At 42.0% G+C, this 21795-nt stretch overlaps 1 protein-coding gene across 1 annotated transcript in view; it reads left to right on the top strand.

Moving 5' to 3' along the window:
• ANO2 (anoctamin 2) overlaps positions 1-21795 on the top strand; it is a 262392-nt gene that overhangs the window by 238719 nt on the left and 1878 nt on the right. Inside the window, exons 19-22 of the mRNA XM_075120949.1 lie at positions 11100-11252; positions 11360-11412; positions 13410-13591; positions 21337-21442. Of these exons, the coding sequence (XP_074977050.1) occupies positions 11100-11252; positions 11360-11412; positions 13410-13591; positions 21337-21442 (494 nt within the window). The remainder of the gene's footprint in view (positions 1-11099; positions 11253-11359; positions 11413-13409; positions 13592-21336; positions 21443-21795) is intronic.

The raw sequence follows: 21795 nt of genomic DNA, 5'->3' as shown, positions 1-21795 counted from the left end.
GTTCCACAGCTGTGAGAAGAGAATCAGGCCCTATGCCTAACATTTTAATACAATCCATAAATGTGGGCACACTCTAATTTCCATTGACTGCTGAGTTAATGTTTCCACATGGCTAAACAACTCTGTGATCCAGAGTGTTAGTTCAGTCAGGCCAGTACTGCTACTGTGACTTCAGCTGCAATTATTGCACTAATACCACTGTTCTTCATACATTTCGAGGTCAAGAACCAAGCCTCCCCCGCTCAACAGAAAAGAAGTCTGTAAATAATAAATACTTAAAAGCATTGAGCAACTTCTATGGAAGCAGAATTCATGGTTTGGTGAAAGGTTTTAAACAAAGCTTTGTGCTATTCCATTGTTTTCAGTTGAGTTACACAGCCATAATATAGAACAGAATCTGGTCCACGTGGCAGATGGACAGTGCAGTTTGCACAACAGAACAAATTGTTCTGTTGTCAAAAGATGTGCTATGCCAGTCACGAACTGGTGTTTGCAGATCTGGATGTCGGCTCTGTGCAAATTGGTGCTGGAGTAATACCAGCAACCCAGGAGTTTTCTTGTCTGCCAGAGTTTTACAGGGAATGCTCCACCCTCAGGAAGCTTATGTCATAAGAATATAAGAACATAAGAACATACAGGGTCAGACCAAAGGTCCATCTAGCCCAGTATCCTGTCTTCTGACAATGACCAATGCCAGGTGCCCCAGAGGGAATGAACAGAACCGGTAATCATCAAGTGATCCATCCCCTGTCACTCATTCCCAGCTTCTGGCAAACAGAGGCTAGGGACACCATCTCCGCCCATCCTGACTAATAGCCATTGATGGACCTATCCTCCATGAACTTATCTAGTTCTTTTTTGAACCTTGTTATAGTCTTAGCCTTCACAACACCTTCTGACAAAGAGTTCCACAGGTTGACTGTGCATTGTGTGAAGAAATATTTCCTTTTGTTTGTTTTAAACCTGCTGCCTATTAATTTCATTTGGTGACCTCTAGTTCTGGTGTTATGAGAAGGAGTAAATAACACTTCATTATTTACTTTCTCCAGACCAGGCTTGATTTTATAGATCTCAATCATATCCCCCCTTAGTCGTCTCTTTTCCAAGCTGTAAAGTCCTAGTCTTATTAATCTCTCCTCATACGGCAGCTGTTCCATACCCCTAATAGTTTTGGTTGCCCTTTTCTGAACCTTTTCCAATTCCAATATATCTTTTTTGAGATGGGGTGACCACATCTGCACGCATGAATTTATATAGAGGCAATATGATATTTCCTGTCTTATTTATCCCTTTCTTAATGATTCCCAACATTCTGTTAGCTTTTTTGACTGCCACTGCACATTGAGTGGATGTTTTTCAGAGTACTGTCCACAATGACTCCAAGATCTCTTTCTTGAGTGGTAACAGCTAATTTAGACCCCATCATTTTATATTCATAGTTGGGATTATGTTTTCCAGTGTGTATTACTTTGTATTTATAAACATTGAATTTCATCTGCCATTTTGTTGCCCAGTTACCTAGTTTTGTGAGATCCTTTTGTAGCTCCTCGCAGTCTGCCTGGGACTTAACTCTCTTGAGTAGTTTTGTATCATCTGCAAATTTTGTCACCTCACTGTTTACCCCTTTTTCCAGATCATTTATGAAAATGTTGAATAGGACTGATCCCAGTACAGACCCCTAGAGGACACCACTATTTGCTTCTCTCTCTTCTGAAAACTGACCATTTATTCCTACCTTTTGTTCCTATCTTTTAACTAAAAAGAAAAGGAGTACTTGTGGCACCTTAGAGACTAACCAATTTATTTGAGCATAAGCTTTCGTGAGCTACAGCTCACTTCATCGGATGCAGTGAGCTGTAGCTCACGAAAGCTTATGCTCAAATAAACTGGTTAGTCACTAAGGTGCCACAAGTACTCCTTTTCTTTTTGCGAATACAGACTAACACGGCTGTTACTCTGAAACCTATCTTTTAACTAGTTACCAATCCATGAGAGGACCTTCCCTCTTATCCCGTGGCAGCTTACTTTTCTTAAGAACTTTTGGTGAGGGACCTTGTCAAAGGCTTTCTGAAAATCTAAGTACACTATATCCACCGGATCCCCCTTGTCCCCATGCTTGTTGACCCCCTCAAAGATTCTAGAATATCGGTGACGCATGATTTCCCTTTATAAAAACAATGTTGGCTGTTCCCCAACAAATTATGTTCATCTGTGTGTCTGACAATTTTGTTCTTTACTATAGTTTCAACCAGTTTGTCTGGTACTGAAGTCAGACTTACCGTTCTGTACCTACCTAACTCTTAGTTATCCTCCTTTGTACTCTATTCACCTCCACTTCCCATCAGCAAAGAGAGTAGCATCATTTCTACTACCAAGAGAAGACAGTGATACCAGGCATGAATTTGGCCAGGATGCACATCAGCATCTGATACGGAATTCCAAAGCAAAGCTTATAAAGGCCTCCTTTCATTCTAAGTGTGCATGTAGAATAAGCTCTGAGGAGAATCTCTATGAGTCAGCAGAACCCATGAGGGCAGAGGTGCAAATAATCACCAAATGACTCAATGATGCCGTTCTGGGATACAATCCAACTGCATTAATCTGCAGGGACATAAGGCCACAAAGAAGCGATATGCAAGGATTCCAGGGAATAACTTAGAGGCCAGAGTGTTCACACTAGAAAGAAAACAAAATTGCTGCCTACCCCAAAGCAGTACTGCAGCATCAAAAGAGGATTCCAGGCGGACCAAGCACACCACAAGCTTCAGGTTAGGAAAGCATTCAGAAAAGAACCACAGCTCATCACACGTATGGCAAATTTTCTGAAATCAGACGTGTTAAATATTGTATGTCACACCCCTGTCTTAAACTACAGACAATCCACTGTAACAAAAACACCTGAATATATGCATTTTATGTTACAACATGTGTATCAGACAAGACAGACACATTTTATGTCAATATTTTAATTGATGTTTATAATGGCAGGTGCATTGTATCATTCTCTATAGCTCAGTTTGTGGCCAGCTCCTTTGACCCTTCACTGGTACAAAAGGGACTTACAGTTGCCTTCCCCAACTATCCTCCCCTCCACCAGCTGTTTCAAGAACTGTTGTTGCTCACCTGGGGATCTGGCTGTATGTTGCAATCTTCATTATTTTAAACCACACACACACACAACCGCCCTCATTTTCACATGCTCATAACTTATTGAAAAATTCTCCTGTGGGACTGAAATGTTCCATGCTTTGCATCAGCTCAGAGGTGAATTTTGTTTTGAAAGTTTGAGCAAACTCCTGTCAGCAATATTTGACTTATACAAGGGTGAAAAAATATAGACTTTTCCCCTTGTAAATATTTTCAGATGCTTTTATGCTCAGGCATAACTCAACAATGTCTGCACTTAACCAGGAAATGTTGGATGTTTAGCTGGTCCACTCCCAGGCCCCTTGTTTTTATTCATCATCAACAAATAGAATACAAAAAAACCTGTTTAAATATTTGTTCTTGCACATCTGTGGTAGTAGATGTTGCTCATGTTCAGAGCTACAATGCATTGTCAGTTGTAGCACTAAATTCCAGGTTGCAGCTTTAAGCCTCTGAGAAGAAACCAGAATTCCTGTCAGGATTTTATGGGAGTGCACCCTGGCGTGGGAGCTCCACCACTGTACTTCAGGGTGCAGTACATGCTCCATCATGTCAGTCAGGCAAAGCTCGCTGTTAGAGCTGGGATGGAGCCATGATTCTGCCGTCACCTTGAACCTCTCCCCTTCCTTCCGCTAATGCAATGCCTGTGCTCCCCACCCCAATTATAGCTGGCCTGGCCCTATAACAGAGCTAGGGGTTGGTGAAGAGGGCTCATTGCACCCTCTTCTCCCTGTTGCAGATCCACACAGGGCCCACTGTGGCTCTTTTGCCGTGGTCATGTATGCCCCATGTGGAGATGGACCATTGGAGCGTCATTTCCTTCATTGGGATTCCATGTGGGTGGAAGGGTCTGCCTGCATGGAAAAATTTGCAGGTTCAGGACCTAAGTTATCAATTCATAAACAGGATCATCATCAGGCTTTCAGCATGCACTTAAAATAGGTATCCTCTGTTTAAATAATAATGTAGAATGCCTCATTGTGCAATCATTCACGGATAATTGGATACCATGTTTCAAGAGACAATAATCTGTATCCCAGGTGGATGAAGTACTATTCCAAATATTTGTTTCCAGCAAGAGAACTGGATTATGTGGTGAGGAGAATGGCTCATTGTCTCTGTTATTATGCCAGTTCCACAGCAAGCTATGCCCTGTCTGTGGGATTCAAGACAAATGTGAAACAAATGAAACCTAAGCTGCTCCTCCCCTGGCCTGCCTGTTGCTCTGAGTCCATATCACTAAATTCAGCTGTCAGATTCACTGCTGAGTGACTCAGACCACCCACATGGACAGGAAGCACTTTGAGCAGCTCAGCACTGAACCTGTCAGTTGAGATTGTTCTGAAGGGCATCAAGCAGCAATGGAGAGGCCAGGAGCAACTAGATGTAGCATATTTACATTTTTTTCTAAATTGGACTCGAGAACATGGCTTCAGGAGAGAGAGGGTGTGGAAATACAAGGGCAGCGGGGGGGGGGGGGGAGTTTTATCCTCTTTAATTGTTTTAAATGACAGTGTAGTTGGGCTTTAAAATGGGATGGGGTATCTGGGAAAAGGAAGGGGACTCCTGATTGTTGTTACAAAGCCAGATCCTTAAGTCCTTCCCCAATTTTCATTCTGTCGGTACTCGGGCAAACTACTTTTGGAGTCAGTTGGTGTTTGCTTGAATGAGGCATAAGTAAAAGCTGAATAAAGCCCTCCAGTTTTGGCTCTGTGGGTATGGCAAGTACTCAGAACCCATCCAGATATTGGGGAACAGTCCCCAAAAAAGGACGGAGGGCCAGATGTGTGGAAATATTTGAGGTACGTATGTCCCTGTTATCAGAGGTAGGAAAATGCTGTTTATCCACATTTTACTGATGGGGAGCGGAGGTACAGAAAAACCAAGTGATTTATCCAAAGTCACCCAGGAAGTCTGTGACAGAGCAGAGATTTGAACACACGTCTCCCAAAGTCTAGGCTAGGGCCCTAGCCACTGGACCCTCCTGCCCTTTTATGCCCTTTTAGAGTTTCCACTGCAAACTTCCATCAGGGGGGATGAAAGAGAGTGGGGGAATCTGCCTATCTGCTACCCCCATACACAGATTCTGTACATCTCCTGTGGGTCCAGAGTAATCCCTGTCAGAGACTGTGTCTCTGACAGGGGGTTGCAGAGGGCTGAGGGTGTGCTTTTCAGACTGATGAAGGGGTGGGCAGGAGTTTGATTTTTTTTTTTTTTTTTTTACGTGCCTGGCTAAATTCCTGTTTGAAATGATTATTTCAATGCTGCTGGGATGTTATTGTATTACTAGTTATGTGTTAGGGAGCCTAGAGCCTTGGCTAGCTGTCTGCTTTGTTATTTAAATCTAAATAAACTACTAAATAAAGTATGGTGGCAGTATGCATCTGCACTACTTCTAGGTCCCTCGCAGCTTTGCCCTTGCTCCTTGGGCTCCACCCTGGGCATTCTGGCTTAATCCAGCAAGTTCTGAAGTCTGTGAGTAGCGCCACTGAAATCAGTGGGGCTATTCATATGCTTAAGTATTGTGCTCAGTTGGGCTACAGTGTTATTTAGCACCATTCAAGATGGAGTCTCTTGACAGCTTGGTTCTCTTGGCCCTGGTTACATGGATTCCACACTCGGTACCTACTTCTGCCCTGATACACTTGTATGGGGTTTCTCCAGCACTAATGTAACCTTTGACTGTAGGCACTTTCCTCATCAGTTTGCACTGGGTGTCAGGTCAGGGTGACAGACATTGGGCCTTCTCGCCTTCCCCTGGAAATCAAAGGGGAGTCTTGCCATTGATTTTAATAGAAGTAGGAGTGAACCCTTCATCTAGACTTTAGAAAAGCTTTCCACTAACTGCTACATAAACCCTTGACTCTAAGGGTTTGTCTACACTGCAGTTGAGAGGTATGACTGCAGAATATGTAGACATTCATACATGGCGCAGCTTTACTGCTATTCGCAAAAAGAAAAGGAGGACTTGTGGCACCTTAGAGACTAATCAATTGATTTGAGCATAAGCTTTCCTGAGCTACAGCTCAGGAAATCATTGGATGCACGAAAGCTTATGCTCAAATCAATTGGTTAGTCTCTAAGGTGCCACAAGTCCTCCTTTTCTTTTTGCGAATACAGACTAACACGGCTGTTACTCTGAACCCTTTACTGCTATTGTTACTCAAGCTAGCTTTGATCTAGCTATCTAGCTAGCTCAGGTAGCGGAGCAGTGAAGCCATGGCAGCACAAGCTTCAGCATGGGCTAAGCTAGCCCTGCAAGTACTGTAATAACTCAAGCTTCTGGGAGGACTTGTACCACCTGCGCTGAAGCCCATGCCTTCACAGCTTTACCGTTACCAGAACCTGTGCTAGCTACAGTAAAGCTAGTTCAGGTATATCTACTCAACCTGTAATCCTGCTCTAGGACTGCAGTGTAGACATACTCTATCTTTGTCAGGAGGTGGAATCCAGGAGATCAGCGTTCCTGCTACTGGCTGCCCCAGAATTTGATCCAATGTCTTCATCCTGTATTGCAAGTAGTGACCCTCAATCAGTCCAGTGCAGAGTGATCACCAGATTATTTCTCAATAAAACTTCTGTTCAGAAACCATAACAAAAGATCTTGTAGATGAAAATCAGTGATGACGTTACCTCAGATTTCCCACCTCCATCCCAGTTGCCTATTTCACTACCACCTACATTTTAAATTCTAGTTTGGGCAAATCCTCAGGTCCTTACTCAGGGCCAGAGCATGTCCTAACGATGTGTATATGCAGGGAACCCTCAGTGCACAAATCTTTCTCCACCCATATAGAAAGACAGAGTTAGATGTGTCCTTTGTAATCACGCAGAGGGTTGTACAAACATCCAGGTATCTATGAACAGGAAAAGGTGTGGAATGGGAAGGGCGATGGGGGCCATGCATTCTGGAGGTTTGGAAGAATTTCCCCTCAAGCAGGTAAATCCATCAAAAAGAATATGTCTGAGGCACCAACAAAAGACACATCACTAAAGAGAGGCCCACATTTTTCTTTAATCTCTATATTGAGGTTGGATTTTAAAGTATCATCTCGGCATGTTATGTGTAGGCATGTTTTGTACATTATTGCCACACAGAAGTGAACTGTACTTTTCCCTTAGATTTCCCTGCCAAGCTTGTGGTTGTATATTTTAAGGCTCCTGTTTCTCTAAGACAGTGGTTCTTAACCTGAACTGCAGCCTGCACCCCTTTGGTTCTCAAAATATGTTCTCGCACCCCTTATCAAAAATTGATGAGTAGGTCAGTTCTTTAAACCTAGATATATTTTGTTTGTATATTACAGTAATCATTAAAAATGTGTAATGTTAATAAATACATAGGTTTGATGAAACAAAGTAGTTGTACTTACGTGCCTGTGCTTAATTTGTGTTTTTGATTATTTACCTTCTAAAAAGATCTGGCATGTCTTGCACCCCCCAGAAAGGGCATCTCGCACCCCCAGGGGGTATGTGCACCCCAGGTTAAGAACCACTGCTCTAAGAGTACTTGGAATGTCACTCAGAATGGGACTGATTTGGCCACCCTTGCTCACTTTTAGTAACACTTCATGAGAAATACCTCTGAAATCAAGTGGACTGCCTGAGGGTTGTGAATAAGGATGGCAGAATCATGAACATTTACCTTCCTTTGAGTCTGACTATGTCATTGAAATAAATGGGGTCTACTCAGTGTGCGTGTGTATGTTTGTGTGTATGTGACTGAACTAATCACAGTGAATGATTTTATTTTGGGCCTGATTCGGTGTCCCTTACTTAGGTGGAGTAGCTAGTCCTCATGCATATACTCACATTGAATTGGATGGAGCTAGTTGTGTTAGTGCTACTAAGTGTGTCTAAGGAAGCAGAACTGAACTCTCAGTGAATTTAGCCTCCTTTTATGTTCTCAAATAAATGTGCACAGACTTTAAGCTTTAGTAATCTATTTGTTATTCATCAGTACTCCCCAAATAGTTTAAACAAACACATTTCAGTGCCTGGATCAGGCACAAACTATTTGTTTTGACTGTATCATGGAATGTTTTGCTTCTCATGACATGTGACTGATCATCTAAGGTTATGTCTACACCACCCCACAGTTTGGATTACAGGGGGTATGAATAACAGTGCACAGCAAAATGTTGTGACGTAACTTCCCCCTTACAGGACTACATTAATGCGATCTAGGAACCTTTATATTTGTGCCCACAGCGTCCACAGGGGGGAGTTACAGCACAGCACTTCGCTGCGCACTGCTAATCGTACCCCCGTAGTTGGACCTGCAGGGCAGTGTAGACAAAACCTAAGTCACATGGTAGTGTTTTTGCTACTTGTTTGGATCATTGAAACTTTAATTTAAAAATAAAAGGAAGGAAATACAGAGATTTAAACATGACCACACAAACATTTCTAGGGTGGATCTTTGTATGACAACATGTTTACAAAATCATCCAGAAGATGTTTGTGTACCTTGAATGTTCTTTTACGAACTAAAACATCATTCATGCAGATGTTCCTAGGAAATGAATAAAAATGGCTGCAAATAGTATCACAGTAAATATTTGTGGTTTATACTCAGACAAATCACTGCGAATACTTTTTTACTGATTCCCTCCAGCTCTAGCCCTGCTAACTTCACTTCAGACCAAATAAGGCACATTTTGGTGCTATATATTTTTCTAAGCATTTCAAAGGTTTTTGAGATACTTCTCTAACATCTGTTTTTATTTCCTTACTTCCTTTTCCTGATTCAAACATAAAATATTCAGGAAACTATAATTTAGAGGGTAACATATTCTTGTATGTTGAAACAGCTCCCGTCATGCTATGCTAGGATGATATAACCTTTATCCCCAAAGCAAACCATTGAAAATGGCAAACCATGGCCACAATTATCATGGAGATAATGGTTTGTTGTGCAAATACATTGTCACTGGGAGAGGAGATGCTGGGGGAGAGGGGGGAACCATAATGAGGCTTGAAACAGGTACACAAAAAATAAGCTGGGTACAAAAAAGATCCTGGGGAAAGCAGTTTTATCAGTTGGCTGTGGGCTGTGACAACAGTGCCAAAGGAAATTATTCTAGAGAAAATAGTTGACTAGTCCTGCTATGCTAGGATTAGTTTTCTTTTCCATTTTTTTTCTCTCCTCCAAAAGTGCAAAGGACATCTGCTGCAATGGACTGCAAGCTTGTACAGGGACTTTATATCCTGCTTACAAAGAAATCACAATGCATATCACTGCAGTTTACTCAAATCCTATTTGTAGCACTATTTATATAATATGGGCACGTACATTCATTAGTTTAATTTTGTTGTGGCTATCTCCATTGCAGTTGTGCAATATGCCTTTCAGCCAGTCTCTCCTTATGCCACCCTGCACTACTTTCTTTGGGAAATAAGAGCTCATCTTTATATTAAAATAATGTTCCATGTTACATTTTACAAAGAGAGGGCCAGTCTTGTGTGGTGATAATACTATCAAGTCCTGACGTCTTGTCGTCACTGGGAGACAAAGGTGCTTAGAGCTTCTTGGCAGGTGGTCAGCACCTATAGTATAAGGAGGTCAACATTTTCAGCTGGCTCAGCACCTCTCAAGATGGGCCCAGAATGGGCCTGATCCTGCAAGCTGACTGTCCTCTGCTTCTTTTGAAGGCAATGGCAATTAAGGACACTCAGCACCTTGCAACATTGAGCCCAATATGCACTGTGCACGGTCTTAAATATCGTTGAAACATTGGGGGACTTTGGAAAAATACTTTCATTCCTCTAAATTCCACTTTGCCGGGAGAGGATCTGAAAATTGGTGTCTAAGTTGTCTTTAGAATAAAGCTGCTTACTTGCATCCAGATCATCCCTGCCCCCATGGGATGGGCATAAACAATTCAGGAAATGCCAAGAGTTTAAACTCTTGAGTTATTGTTTGCTTGTATTGTAGTAGTGCCTAGGCAGAGCCGTTCCTTGGGTAGGGCAAATCGGAGCGAGCGCTCCAGGCACCGCGCTTTGGGGGGGACTTGTGGGCTGGTGCGGTTGGCCGGTGCAGTCGGTCCCGGAAGAGACGAATCCGTCATTTCCACCCTGGGCCCCGCAGCCCTCTAGCGACGGCCCTGTGCCTAGGGCTCCAGTCATAGACCAGGCCCCCCCTGTATTAGGTGCTGTACAAGAGGCAACGTTCCCTCCAGTATACCTACCTGTGGAAGAAATCAGGATTGTGGCTCTTCAGTGGCTGGATCTGTAGAAATCTTAGGGCTTCTGTGCTTAGGGCAGGGTCAGGTCCTCCATGTTAGGCTGCCATTGGTTCCTTAAATGCTCAAGCGCCTTTCTTCCTTCCCATCTGCTATACTTTCCCCAAGAAGGCGCTGAAGCAGGAATGAAATATTTGATGATGCAATGAACAGCATTGGCTTCTACTGGGAATTGCACCAGAATTCCCCAAGGTATGGAGGGGGATGATGCCACAGAGAGTGGCCATACCATAGTTTCACCCCTGAGCCCAAACACCTACAGCGGGCAGTTTGCCCAGACAGTCTTCCAAAGGGTCTTGGGAAGAGGGGATGTTGCCTCATGGATTTCCTCTCCCTATTTATACGCATTGCTTCTCCTCTACAAACAAACAATGGGAGGGATAACATGGCCTCATTCAAGATGATTGTATTTAAAAGGAAAATAGCATTCATACTACTTTTCTTTATTAAACTAATATTTACTCTGGCCCACGTATGCACATTGGAGACCAAGAGCAATATTAGAACCAATATAAAAACACAGTGACAAATCCTTCTTTCTTTCATAGCCTCACCTTGTTTGTTGTACTGTTTAACAACAGGACAGAAATGTTTGAAATGGAGTTTTATATTTCCTGTAACACACAAACCTCAGCTGCTGATTTCCTGCGGACATATGTTTAATATGTCAGTACAGAGCTTCACTCTGAACAATACGTTTCTCTCTTCCAGTTATCCAGTTTGGCTTTGTCACGCTCTTCGTTGCCTCCTTCCCTCTGGCTCCAGTGTTTGCCCTTCTTAACAACATCATAGAAGTTCGGCTGGATGCAAAAAAGTTTGTTTCTGAGTTAAGGAGGCCAGACACAGTGAGAGAAAAAGATATCGGTACGTAATGAAGAATCTTTGCAATGATGGTAACACCAGGAATTCACCTCAAAAGAGGAAATTAAGATTAATCCTGTAACAAAGCTTTGTTATTAACTCTTTTACAGGAATTTGGTATAACATTTTGAGTGGTATCGGAAAGTTTTCAGTTATCATTAATGTAAGTATTTGATTATGACTTTATGAGCTTATTTTGTCCCTGAAGCATAATTTAAATTTTGAGCAATGCCTACTTTCTTCAATTGCCATAAAATACAATGAAAAACTAAGTTACCCAATTTGCTACTCCTTGAGTTTAAAACATCATGTAATGTTATGTAGAATCAGAATTACACGAGACATGTACATTTACTCATCTCTGTTTCTGAATTATTATGCTTTGTGTGACATGAAGATTAATTTATATAGAAATCACACATTAATGGGCCGGATCCTGCAATTATTAGTCAGGCAAAATTCCAAGCACACCAATAGAGGACTAGTTCTCATTTATGAAAAATGCTGTATGAGAACTAGGTATTATAATGCTTAGACACATTTACGTCATTCTCTGGCAGTGTAAATATAGGTTTAGATTAAGTCAGTTTGAATGTAATTTACTTGAGCAGTGAAAGGAGCTTAGGGCCTTGTCTCAAAGAAAAAGTTTTACCAGTTATACAGCTATTGTTATACATGTATAGTTATACCACTACGATCTCTTATGCAGACACTCTGATTCCAATATAAGAGTAGCGTTTTTTGGTGTACCTTAAACTCCTTCTCAAGCAATGCATGTTAGACTGAAAAAGGTCACCCATACCTGCTTGGAAGGTTGGGGTAGCATTCTGATTATGACTATATTGGTTTAAATTCACACCTTTGGTTATACTATAAAACTTTCCCAAGTAGACAAGGTCATAGTATAAATGAGAATCAGGCCCGTGGGGTTTAATTATAATAATACAGAGTACTTTTTTTCCATAGATCTCAAAGCACATTAGAAAGGAAAATCAATATCATCACAGATGAGGAAACTGATGTGCAAAGTATGTGATTTGCCCAAGTGGCAGAGCCAGGAATAGAATGCAGACCCCCCCCCCACTCCCAGTGCTAAGCCCTATCAGCAGAACCGTGCTGCTTCCCCCACCCCCCCATTTTACCTGAGTGCACTTTGCAGGATCAGGCCCTGTAGTTATTTAAAATTTCAGACATTCTCTAGTTGTCTGTATTCTCCAAGTGCTTTAATTAAAACACCGACTATGCTGCCCCTCTGTTGTCGACAACTGGAAAGTGAAAATGTGCATACTTGAGTTTAAAAAATATTTAGAATCAGATTCTATCATCTTTTCTCATGCTGAGTATCATTTTTTGAGTGGGACTACTCACAGAGTAGGGTGGCAGAATGTAGCACTCAGTTAACTTTTATTTGCACATTCTAGATGCTTCTGGGGCTAATTCTGATCTCACATCCATTTGACACCAGAGTAAACTCCATTGACTTCATGGAACTACTCCAGATTTAGAATGGAGCAAGGGAACCGAGAATTAGTCCTTTATGGGCCACACCTCAGCCGGTATAAATTGGCATAGCATCAGTGAAATCAATGGATTTACACCGATTTATACCTGCTGAGGATCTGGCTGTTATATATGCTGTGGTCCGGCTCCTGCACTCTTTTTGTAGTCAGTGGTAAAACTCCCATTGATATCTCTGGGGGCAGGATTAAGACCAGTATATATGAGGCAATTGTTGTAATTACTCTTTGCTCTTGAAAATGTCCCACCTGCCTAGCTGTATACTTTCCCTGGAGACAGAGGCAACACATAACTGTTACGTTGATAGTTGTATGTGTGTTGGGGGTTACAATTTTAAATCCACTCCCTGCCAAAAAAAAAAAAAGAAAAATATAAACCTTGGCAGAAATCTGGGGGGGCACGTAATCCCATGTGCGCCCCCACACAATCCCATGAGTTGCCTCTGCCTGAAGAGAGACACAGCAGGCTAGTGTAGTTTAAAAACACTTATTCTTTGATGTGTCTGGCAAGTTCTCTCTCACTTGTGAGGTTGCAAAATTGATCATCATCATTCTATATTTATTTGAACATGAAAACTATAACCTGAATTCAATTAATCCAAAACACATCTGTAGATTCACTGGGTTATTTTTTGTCTCCCAGGCTTTTGTAATCTCTGTTACATCTGATTTCATTCCACGCCTTGTGTATCAATATGCATACAGTCAAAATGGAACCATGCATGGCTTTGTCAATCACACCCTCTCATACTTCAATGTTAGTCATCTCAAAGCTGGAACACAGCCAGACAACTCACAGTTTGAACAGGAAGTTATATTCTGCAGGTAAAGTAGCTCTAACGACACTTTGTGTAGTTAAAGTCAATTGTTTTGGTCTTATATTAGATAAAAGCATTTCCTCTCTGAGTTAGACTTGCGAAGCTTTTCTGTTCTTTTAAACTATTATCTTCTTAGTTAATTCAGATATGGGTTTTAGAATATGTAGATGCAAAATTCAATGGTGCCTCCATGCATAGAATGAACAGCTTCATCCAAGACTTCTGCTGAACATAAAAACCTAGGGTTCAGTTCTTTTCCTACTAACATCAAGGACAAAACTCTCATCGATAAGAATGGCAGCAGGATCACACCTTTAAAAATATACTCCCTCTAATTAGAACAACATTTCCTCCCTTACAGGGTCCTGTTTTTCCCATGCTTTCCCCTGCTTGAAAACCCACACCTTCCCCCTTCCCCATAGTCACACGCTTTAATACCATGTTTTCTGACACGGAATGTTGGGGGAATTCCCTTCAGAAACTATCAACAGTATTTAGTCTGTTGCCCCTTAAGCCGAGCAGAAAGCCAAAGTTTGGAGGTTTGTGAGGCAGGGATAAAGTCTTGATGTAGTCTTGTTTATTCACAAAAATGAATGCAAAGTCCTGTTTCCCTGAGCAGCGATAGGAACATGCAGCCCACAGGCAGTTTTCTTGCTCAGCAATTCCTAAGTGAGCCCCTCCAGCCACAACTGTGCCTGAGGAGAGGCTGCCTCTGTGCTTCTGCCCGAGGGGCACACACCACTGCTTGCCCTGTATTTCTTACTGCAGCTCACACAGCCCAGAACCAATACCTGGCATCTGCATGTAGAGTCTCTTAGGAAACCCCTGAGCCTGCCACCTGGCTTGCCTTTTCAGAGGACTCTGGGAGTTGGCCCCACTCTTTGTCTGCAGGTTCTTTTACTATACACAGGTGCTTAATTGCTCCTTCTGTTGCACACAAAGAATGCTTTAGCACTCCCATTGGCTTTACTGAAGTATGTAGTGGTCTTTGGAAGAACACCCCTGATGTCGGTCATTAACACCAGCCCCAGTCATGGGGCTAGCTGCATTTCTGTCCCCTTTCTGGTCTGCCCAAGAGCACCCAGTGTAGGTCTTGGGCCTCTTACCTATACCTGTATCAAAGGGAATCACTCAATTCTTCCACTCTCAAACCAGGATCTGGCTTCAATACCAATTGCTGTTGCCCTACAAGTCTGAAAGGGTTTAAGAAACCCTATTTCCTCCCTTCAGGAACTTGTGACCAGTGATGGGGACCAACAGCCTTGTTAGAACAAAGTACTTTTATTTGGAAGCTGGAACAAAGCATTACAGAAAAAGGGATGTAAAATCACAAACAGTCTACACTCGTGTCTATTTTACCTGAAGTCCCAACATCCTAGGTAGGAATGAGGCAGGCCTAGCTTCTCCAGACATGTCAATGGGTTGCTGCTTGAGTGTCTTTTCAATCTGGTCTCCCCTTGCATCCCTAAGAGAATGTCCTTTTATATACCATGAGAGTTCTTAGGTCCTCCTCACACCCCAGACTTCTTCATTGCTGGTGGGTTTTGTCACCGGCGGGTCAAACCAGTTCCATAGGCTCAAAGGGGAACTGAGCCAGAGTCAGCAGAGCCACTTCTGGCAATGTCCTTTAGCATTCCCTTTAATAGAAGCCGTTAAGGGACCACCTTGAGCCTCCTCTGCCTGACTCATCCCAGACAAGCCCCTAGTGAGAAGCACTTTAAGCAAACCATTCACACCGAAAACAGCACCCCAGTAATCAGATCAGTCTGCAATACTAAGAAATTATTACAGGACCCTCCACGTTTGCCACAGCCACTAAGTCACCACGGCTGAAGGTGTTGCCTGTTTATTATTTCCAGCCATAGCTGAAATGGGGACTTAGATACCAAAACTAGACATCAAATCCAGAGGGCTGATTCTGTTCTCCTTTGGACCAGTTTTATAACACAGTATCTCCATAGATTTCAGTGAAGTTACTTCTGATGAACATTGCCATTAAGGGAGATCTGAATCTGGCCCCAGGTCTCCACTATGGTGCTGCCAAAGCCTGTGGGCATGGCACTATACTGGCTATTTCAAATAAGTAAATCTAATTATATTTAAAATATGAATGCTGAGCTATTCTATGGCAATGAACTTTGTCAGCATTATACTTTAATTGTTTTATACTCATAAATCCCTAGATTATCTTGAACACAGAGATGCTGGCATGTAATACTATGAGTCAGCATAGAAATCATGCTGTATTTCCTGGTTAGAAACCCTCCCATTCCCGACACTGGTTAACTAATTTTTTCTTAAATAAATACCTCATTATTTGCTGCAGTGATTACTATATTTCTCTATACATACTATAGGCAGTTTCTAGGCAATATTGTAAATACACCTATTATTATAGCTATCTAAAGCAACTGGACATTTTGTAGGGTGGCCGCTGAAGTACTAGTAGCTCTTGTTATGAGAGAAAAGGCTCATAACTAGCTATCTGTAGAGTCAATGGGGAATGTCCCACACATGTAAAGTTGTTGCTTTCAAGAAGAGAAATCCAAGTTGTCATTGTTTGGTGTGGAATAGGTAAGGTTATCCAGTGTTGCTATCCTGATCTATGTGAATAAACTTTAGTTGTGCAAGTGATCCCATTGATTTCACGGAGTAAGGATTACTCAAGTGAGTAAGGGCCACACGGTCAGACTCCAAGATATGAGTGGTTGGGAGGGTGGGTAAGCCAGAACAGTGCAAATGTCCTGCAATGAGGGCTGCAACATCCAACTAGCAGACTAAGAGAGAGCACTGAGTCATTGAGAGAGTGGACAGCTCTTGTAACAAGCAGGCCACTGAAACCCAGAGGAAGGACATGGGGCACAGGCCACTTGCAGGTTTAAACTAAAGTAAATGGTGGATTCTCTGTAACTTGGAGTCTTTAAACCATGATTTGAGGATGTCAGTAACTCAGCCAGAGGTTAGTGGTCTATTGCAGGAGTCGGTGAGTGAGGTTCTGTGGCCTGCAATTTGGAGGAGGTCAGACTAGATGATCATGATGGTCCCTTCTGGCCGTCTGTGAGACAGTAGAAAGAGCAAAATCCTCCATTGGCTAGTAGGGATGTTGTGGGAAGCACTAGTGTGGCACGTCCAATAAGCACTGCTGGTGATGGGGACTCTGCTCAGTGTTATCTTCTACTCACCTATTCCTCTGTGGCAGGCGAGATATAATAGTCTTAAAGCTATGCTCTGGGCCTCCTTTTGCCAAATTGCTCTTCTCCTTGTGCCCTGCTCTCCTCCATTTCTCTATGTTGCTAGCAATTAGCTCTCCAGTACAATACAGAGCTATTACATGCTTTTAGATTGTCCTCCAAGGTGTCTGTGACGCATTCCTTCTCCCTGCCCCCCACCCCCGATTTTCTTTGTCCAAGGTGGCTATATGTTATTATTTTAGGTAATCTCTCATCAGGCATCCTTGTGACATGCCCATCTCACTTCAGTTGTGTGTCTGGTGTCCTAGTGTTGATTCCAGTTACTTGCTCACAGCTTCATTGTCTGGTGTATGACTGTCAATTTACCTGGAAGATTGTGCACTGGCAGCAATGATGAAATGTCCTGCTTGGGTTTACATGGCCTTGATAGGGCTGCAAAACAGGGAGCAGAGCTAAATCATAGCAGATGGTTCATTGTCTGGAGCTGTATGTCAGGTACATTCCAATTCTTCCCTCTGAGCAGAATTTGTCTCCTGTACTGAAAACAAGAAACCCAAGTTAAAAGTCTGACTCTGTACCAGACTAATCTCATTTTGGTTCAGTGAGAAACAAATGAGAACATTTCTCTTCCTTTAATTATCAGGAAAATATTATGGGAAGATATCAGCATGTTTGCTGGCCATTTCTGAAAATCACCCGCCTTAGTGAAATCTTATCAAAGTCACAGCTTTGGCTAGAACACAAACTGTGATAAAACATAGGATATCTAACTCCAAACCCAGGAGACATGCTATGAACACTGTCTCTTTTACTAGAAAAAAAAATCTGTGTTTCTTTTTCTGGCAAGTATGTTGGGAACAAGCTGACCTCTCTTATTCTTAGATTTCTGTGACCTCTGGAGATAAATGTGGTTACAATAAGATTGAATTTTGCTCCTTACGGGCATTACCAGAGATTAAGGTATCCTAAAAATAACCATAACAAGTGAGAAAATTCTCCCACTGAACATCCAGAATAAATTCTCTGAATATTTTGAGCACCATTTTATGCAATGCTGTGAACTCTTTGGCATGACTTCCAAACAAACATTGCTGTGACGCTACTCTGTTGCATATCATTCGTTGTCACGATTTTTGAGAGCAAAAGAACATTTGTATAGCTAAAGGCAAACTAAAAGCAAACCGTGTTAAATTATAGGCCATTTTTATTGCCCTCGTCCTTTTAACCTTTATAACCTCACGCAATAGTGGAGTACATGAAAACATGCTGGTCACATACTCACATTCAGAAGAGAAAGAAGGCAGATGCAAATCTTTAAAGGGAGTTTTCCTTAGCATAGACTTGCTTCCTTTTGCACTGGGCCTGTGAAGCTTTTTTTTCTCTTTTTTTTTTTCTTTTTCTGAAGGAGCTGTTTCTCTAGTGACCTGGTATCCCTATCGTCTAGACTCACAGATCTGTATGATTTCCATTTTTTCCAATTATTCCCATTTCACCTGCTTTATGAACCGCAGCTTCAGAACACTGATGAGGGCCATCACTATCTCACAACTGTTCACTCATTTCTTCCGTATTTTTTTTAATCAAAGACCAATTTAAAATAAAAATAGAATAGCACAACCAGTTTTCAGATGACTGCCTAGGAAGGAGTACTAAGGAAAGGAATCTGGGGTCACAGTGGATCACAAACTAAATATGAGTCAACTGAATAAAACTATTGTAAAAAAAAGCAATCATCCTGGGATGTATTAGCAGGAGTGTTGTAAACAAAACACAAGATGTAATTCTTCTGCTCTACTCTGTGCTGATTAGGCTTCAGCTGGAATATTGTGTCCAGTTCTTGGTGCCACATTTCAGGAAAGATGTGGAGAAATTGGAGAAAGTCCAGAGAAGAGCAACAAAACAAATGAAAGGACTAGAAAACATGACCTATGAGGAAAGATTGAAAAAATTGGGTGTGTTTACTATGGAAAAGAGAAGACCGAGAGGGGACATGATAACGGTTTTCAAGTACATAAAAGGTTGTTACAAGGAGGACGGAAGTAAATTGTTGCTGTTAACCTCTGAGGATAAGACAAGAAGCAGTGGGCATTAATTGCAGCCAGGGAAGTTTAGGTTGGACATTAGGAAAAACTTCCTAACTGTCAAGGTAATTAAGCACTGGAATAATTGCCTAGGGAGGTTGTGGAATCTCCATCATTGGAAATTTTTAAGAGCGAATACCTGTCAGTGATGGTTTGAAGATGGACCTCTCAAGGTCCCTTCCAATCCTACGACTCTATGATTACATTTAAGCGCAGTACATTTTAGCCCACTGATATATTTGTATAAGGCCCTTTTTTATTTCCCTTAATCACTTTGTCTAACATTGATTCAGCTTCCTTTTTTACTCTAACATCATTCTCTTCCAGCCTTAACTGACCCTTTCTATCTGTCTTTACTTTCCTCCAGGCTTTCCTGTTTCCAGTACACATTCCTTTTTGCCTTCAGATCTTTGAGGCAGTCTTTTGTAAAGCCACATTGGCCACTTCTGGTCCCTTTCATTTTTCTTTTGCAGTGGACTGTCTTGCTGTCATTGCCAAACTGGGGTCCCTGAACCACCAGAGGTCTGCAGAACCCATCCTGATCATCTTCAAAATGAAATATTTTGAGAATAAAGTGGAGGGATAGTTAATGTGTTGAGATGGGTCCCTGAAAGAGACACTCTTAGGAATGCTCTGCAGAATGGAAAGGCCAGAGGCCCCCTGATCTGTTGTACTTTAATTAAGATGACACGGAATCAGAGAGGTTGGAAATAGAAAAGAGGGATTGCTACTTACTTCATAGCTCTGATAGTCCTACAGTTCTCTATACATCATTTTTGCTCTATAGCGGTGGTTCTCAAATGTATTTGATTGCGTCTCCCTTCTTTGTTTCTGTAATAGTTTATGCCTCTCCCCGCCCCTGGCACCCAGCCACCAGTCTTCAGCCACCCAGCTCTGAGCTCTGGCTGCCCAGCTCTGGATGTGTGCAGTAAATTTTTTTCCCCTAAAGCTTCCCACGCTCCCTCAGAATACATGGTGTGCACCCCAGTTTGAGAACTTCTGCTGTACAGACATGAGTTCAGTCTAGTTTCAGCTGTCCTAAACAACAAGGTTTCCAGTGAAGCTGTGCAAAATTTCCTTGGGACTTGACACCATGCAACATTCATGAGATGATGGGGCTCTAACGAGTCCGTGATTTTTGGTGTCTAGTTTTATATACGAAGATCTTCCATTATTCCCCATTTTCCGCAGTCTAATGAGTCTTATTCTCAGCTGTAGCTCACGAAAGCTTATGCTCAAATAAATTAGTTAGTCTCTAAGGTGCCACAAGTATTCCTTTTCTTTTTGCTTTCTCAGGAAGTGTTTCCTGATATTCAAGCCAGTTTTTCCCTTTCTTACTTTCATCCCATACTCCTAGTAATACACTGTGCACCTCACTAAATAATCCCTTTCAGTCTCAGGTGTTTATATCCCTCAGCAGGTTGTGTATGGTTGTAATGTCCTACCTTGGTTGTTACATTCCATAACTGAGCAATATATATTCAGTGCTTTAATATTTTCTGGTCAGTCAGTCTCTCCAGGCCCCTGATCATTTTTGCTTTTCTCCGAATTGCGTTCAATTTCTCAATAGTCTTTTTTCATCTTGAGGTCCCCAGTGCAGTATTCCAGGTGTAGTTTTTAATCTGAGCTGTTTACCGACGGACTATTACCTCCCAGCTCCATCATGCCCTTACTTATGCAGCTGCAAAAAACACTGTCCTTTTCTGCTGCCATGTCATGATGCAAATGTGTGCTCACTTGCCGTTCTCAGTCAGCCTTAGACTCTTCCCACTGTATCTGTTTTCAAACGGTGTCCCTCCAAGATCTGTATCTCATCTTCTCTTTAACTGTTTTGTTTTATTTATAGTACTTCGCATTTTTCCAAAATTATTCTTATTTTCTGCCTTAATTTCTTACCACTCTTTGTCTGATATCTGTCCTTTTTTTATGTTTGCAAAACATTCCAGTTTACTAGCATCTAAAAGTTTTTATTAACATCTTGTTTACTTCCTCTTCCAAAATATTAATGATAATGGTAAATAAAATAGGTTTGAACACCAATCTTTGCACAAGCCCACTAATTGCTTTCTTTGATCTCAATACACTGCAGTATATCTTTATTCCTTGTATATTTGCAGCATGTCAGATCCTCTGCACTGAGGTGAATTTAAGACTAGAATAGCTCTATATATTACTTTCCAAAAGGAAATCCAACCACGCTAGAAGATTTTCCCCATTAGGGCCACATTCCAATCTTGGTTACAGCTGTGTAAAACCAGAGTAACCTTGTTGGATTCGATAGAGGTATTCCAGATCTACAACGGTGACTGAGTTCGGATCCTGGAGTTTTAACTAATAGTGTGGGATGAGGTACGTAATGCTCAGGGGATTCAATGCTCTAGAGTTAGTTGCTGCAAAGTTGTTTTATCAAAGTGTTTAGTATAATCTGTAGGTGGCAGTTGCTGGAAATTGTGCGCTAACCAAGCTATCTTCACTGGCAGGTACAAGGATTACAGAGAACCACCTTGGTCCCCAAATCAGTATGAATTTTCTAAGCAGTACTGGTCAGTTTTATCTGCTCGCTTGGCTTTTGTTATTCTATTTCAGGTAAGCCTGTTGAGTTTACCGTATTGCAGTTTAAATCACAGAAGCTAATGTATGTGTATGGGGCATGCCGTTCATCTTGCCTGTCCACTAGGGGCACTGGCATCCCCAGTACCCGTACACATGCGCATCCATAACATTTGAGACTCAGGATTCTGGTCTGTGCACAGCAGCTAGTGTCCACCTCACAAAAACCTCCTTAGCAGGGAACCTGAGGGTGGAATGAGCATGGAGATTTGTTGGACCTAGAGCTGGTCTTTTCAGGTCACAAATGAAGCACACTGGAGCGACAATGTGTGGCAGATACTTGTACTGCTACTGCCGATGCAATACTTGCTCTTGGGATAGAGAGCTTT

The sequence above is a fragment of the Caretta caretta genome, chromosome 1 (assembly GCF_965140235.1).
Source record: "Caretta caretta isolate rCarCar2 chromosome 1, rCarCar1.hap1, whole genome shotgun sequence".
In the NCBI taxonomy this organism is placed as follows: domain Eukaryota; kingdom Metazoa; phylum Chordata; order Testudines; family Cheloniidae; genus Caretta; species Caretta caretta.
Note: the sequence above shows the minus strand (reverse complement) of the source record. Positions and strands in the feature narration are given on the sequence as shown.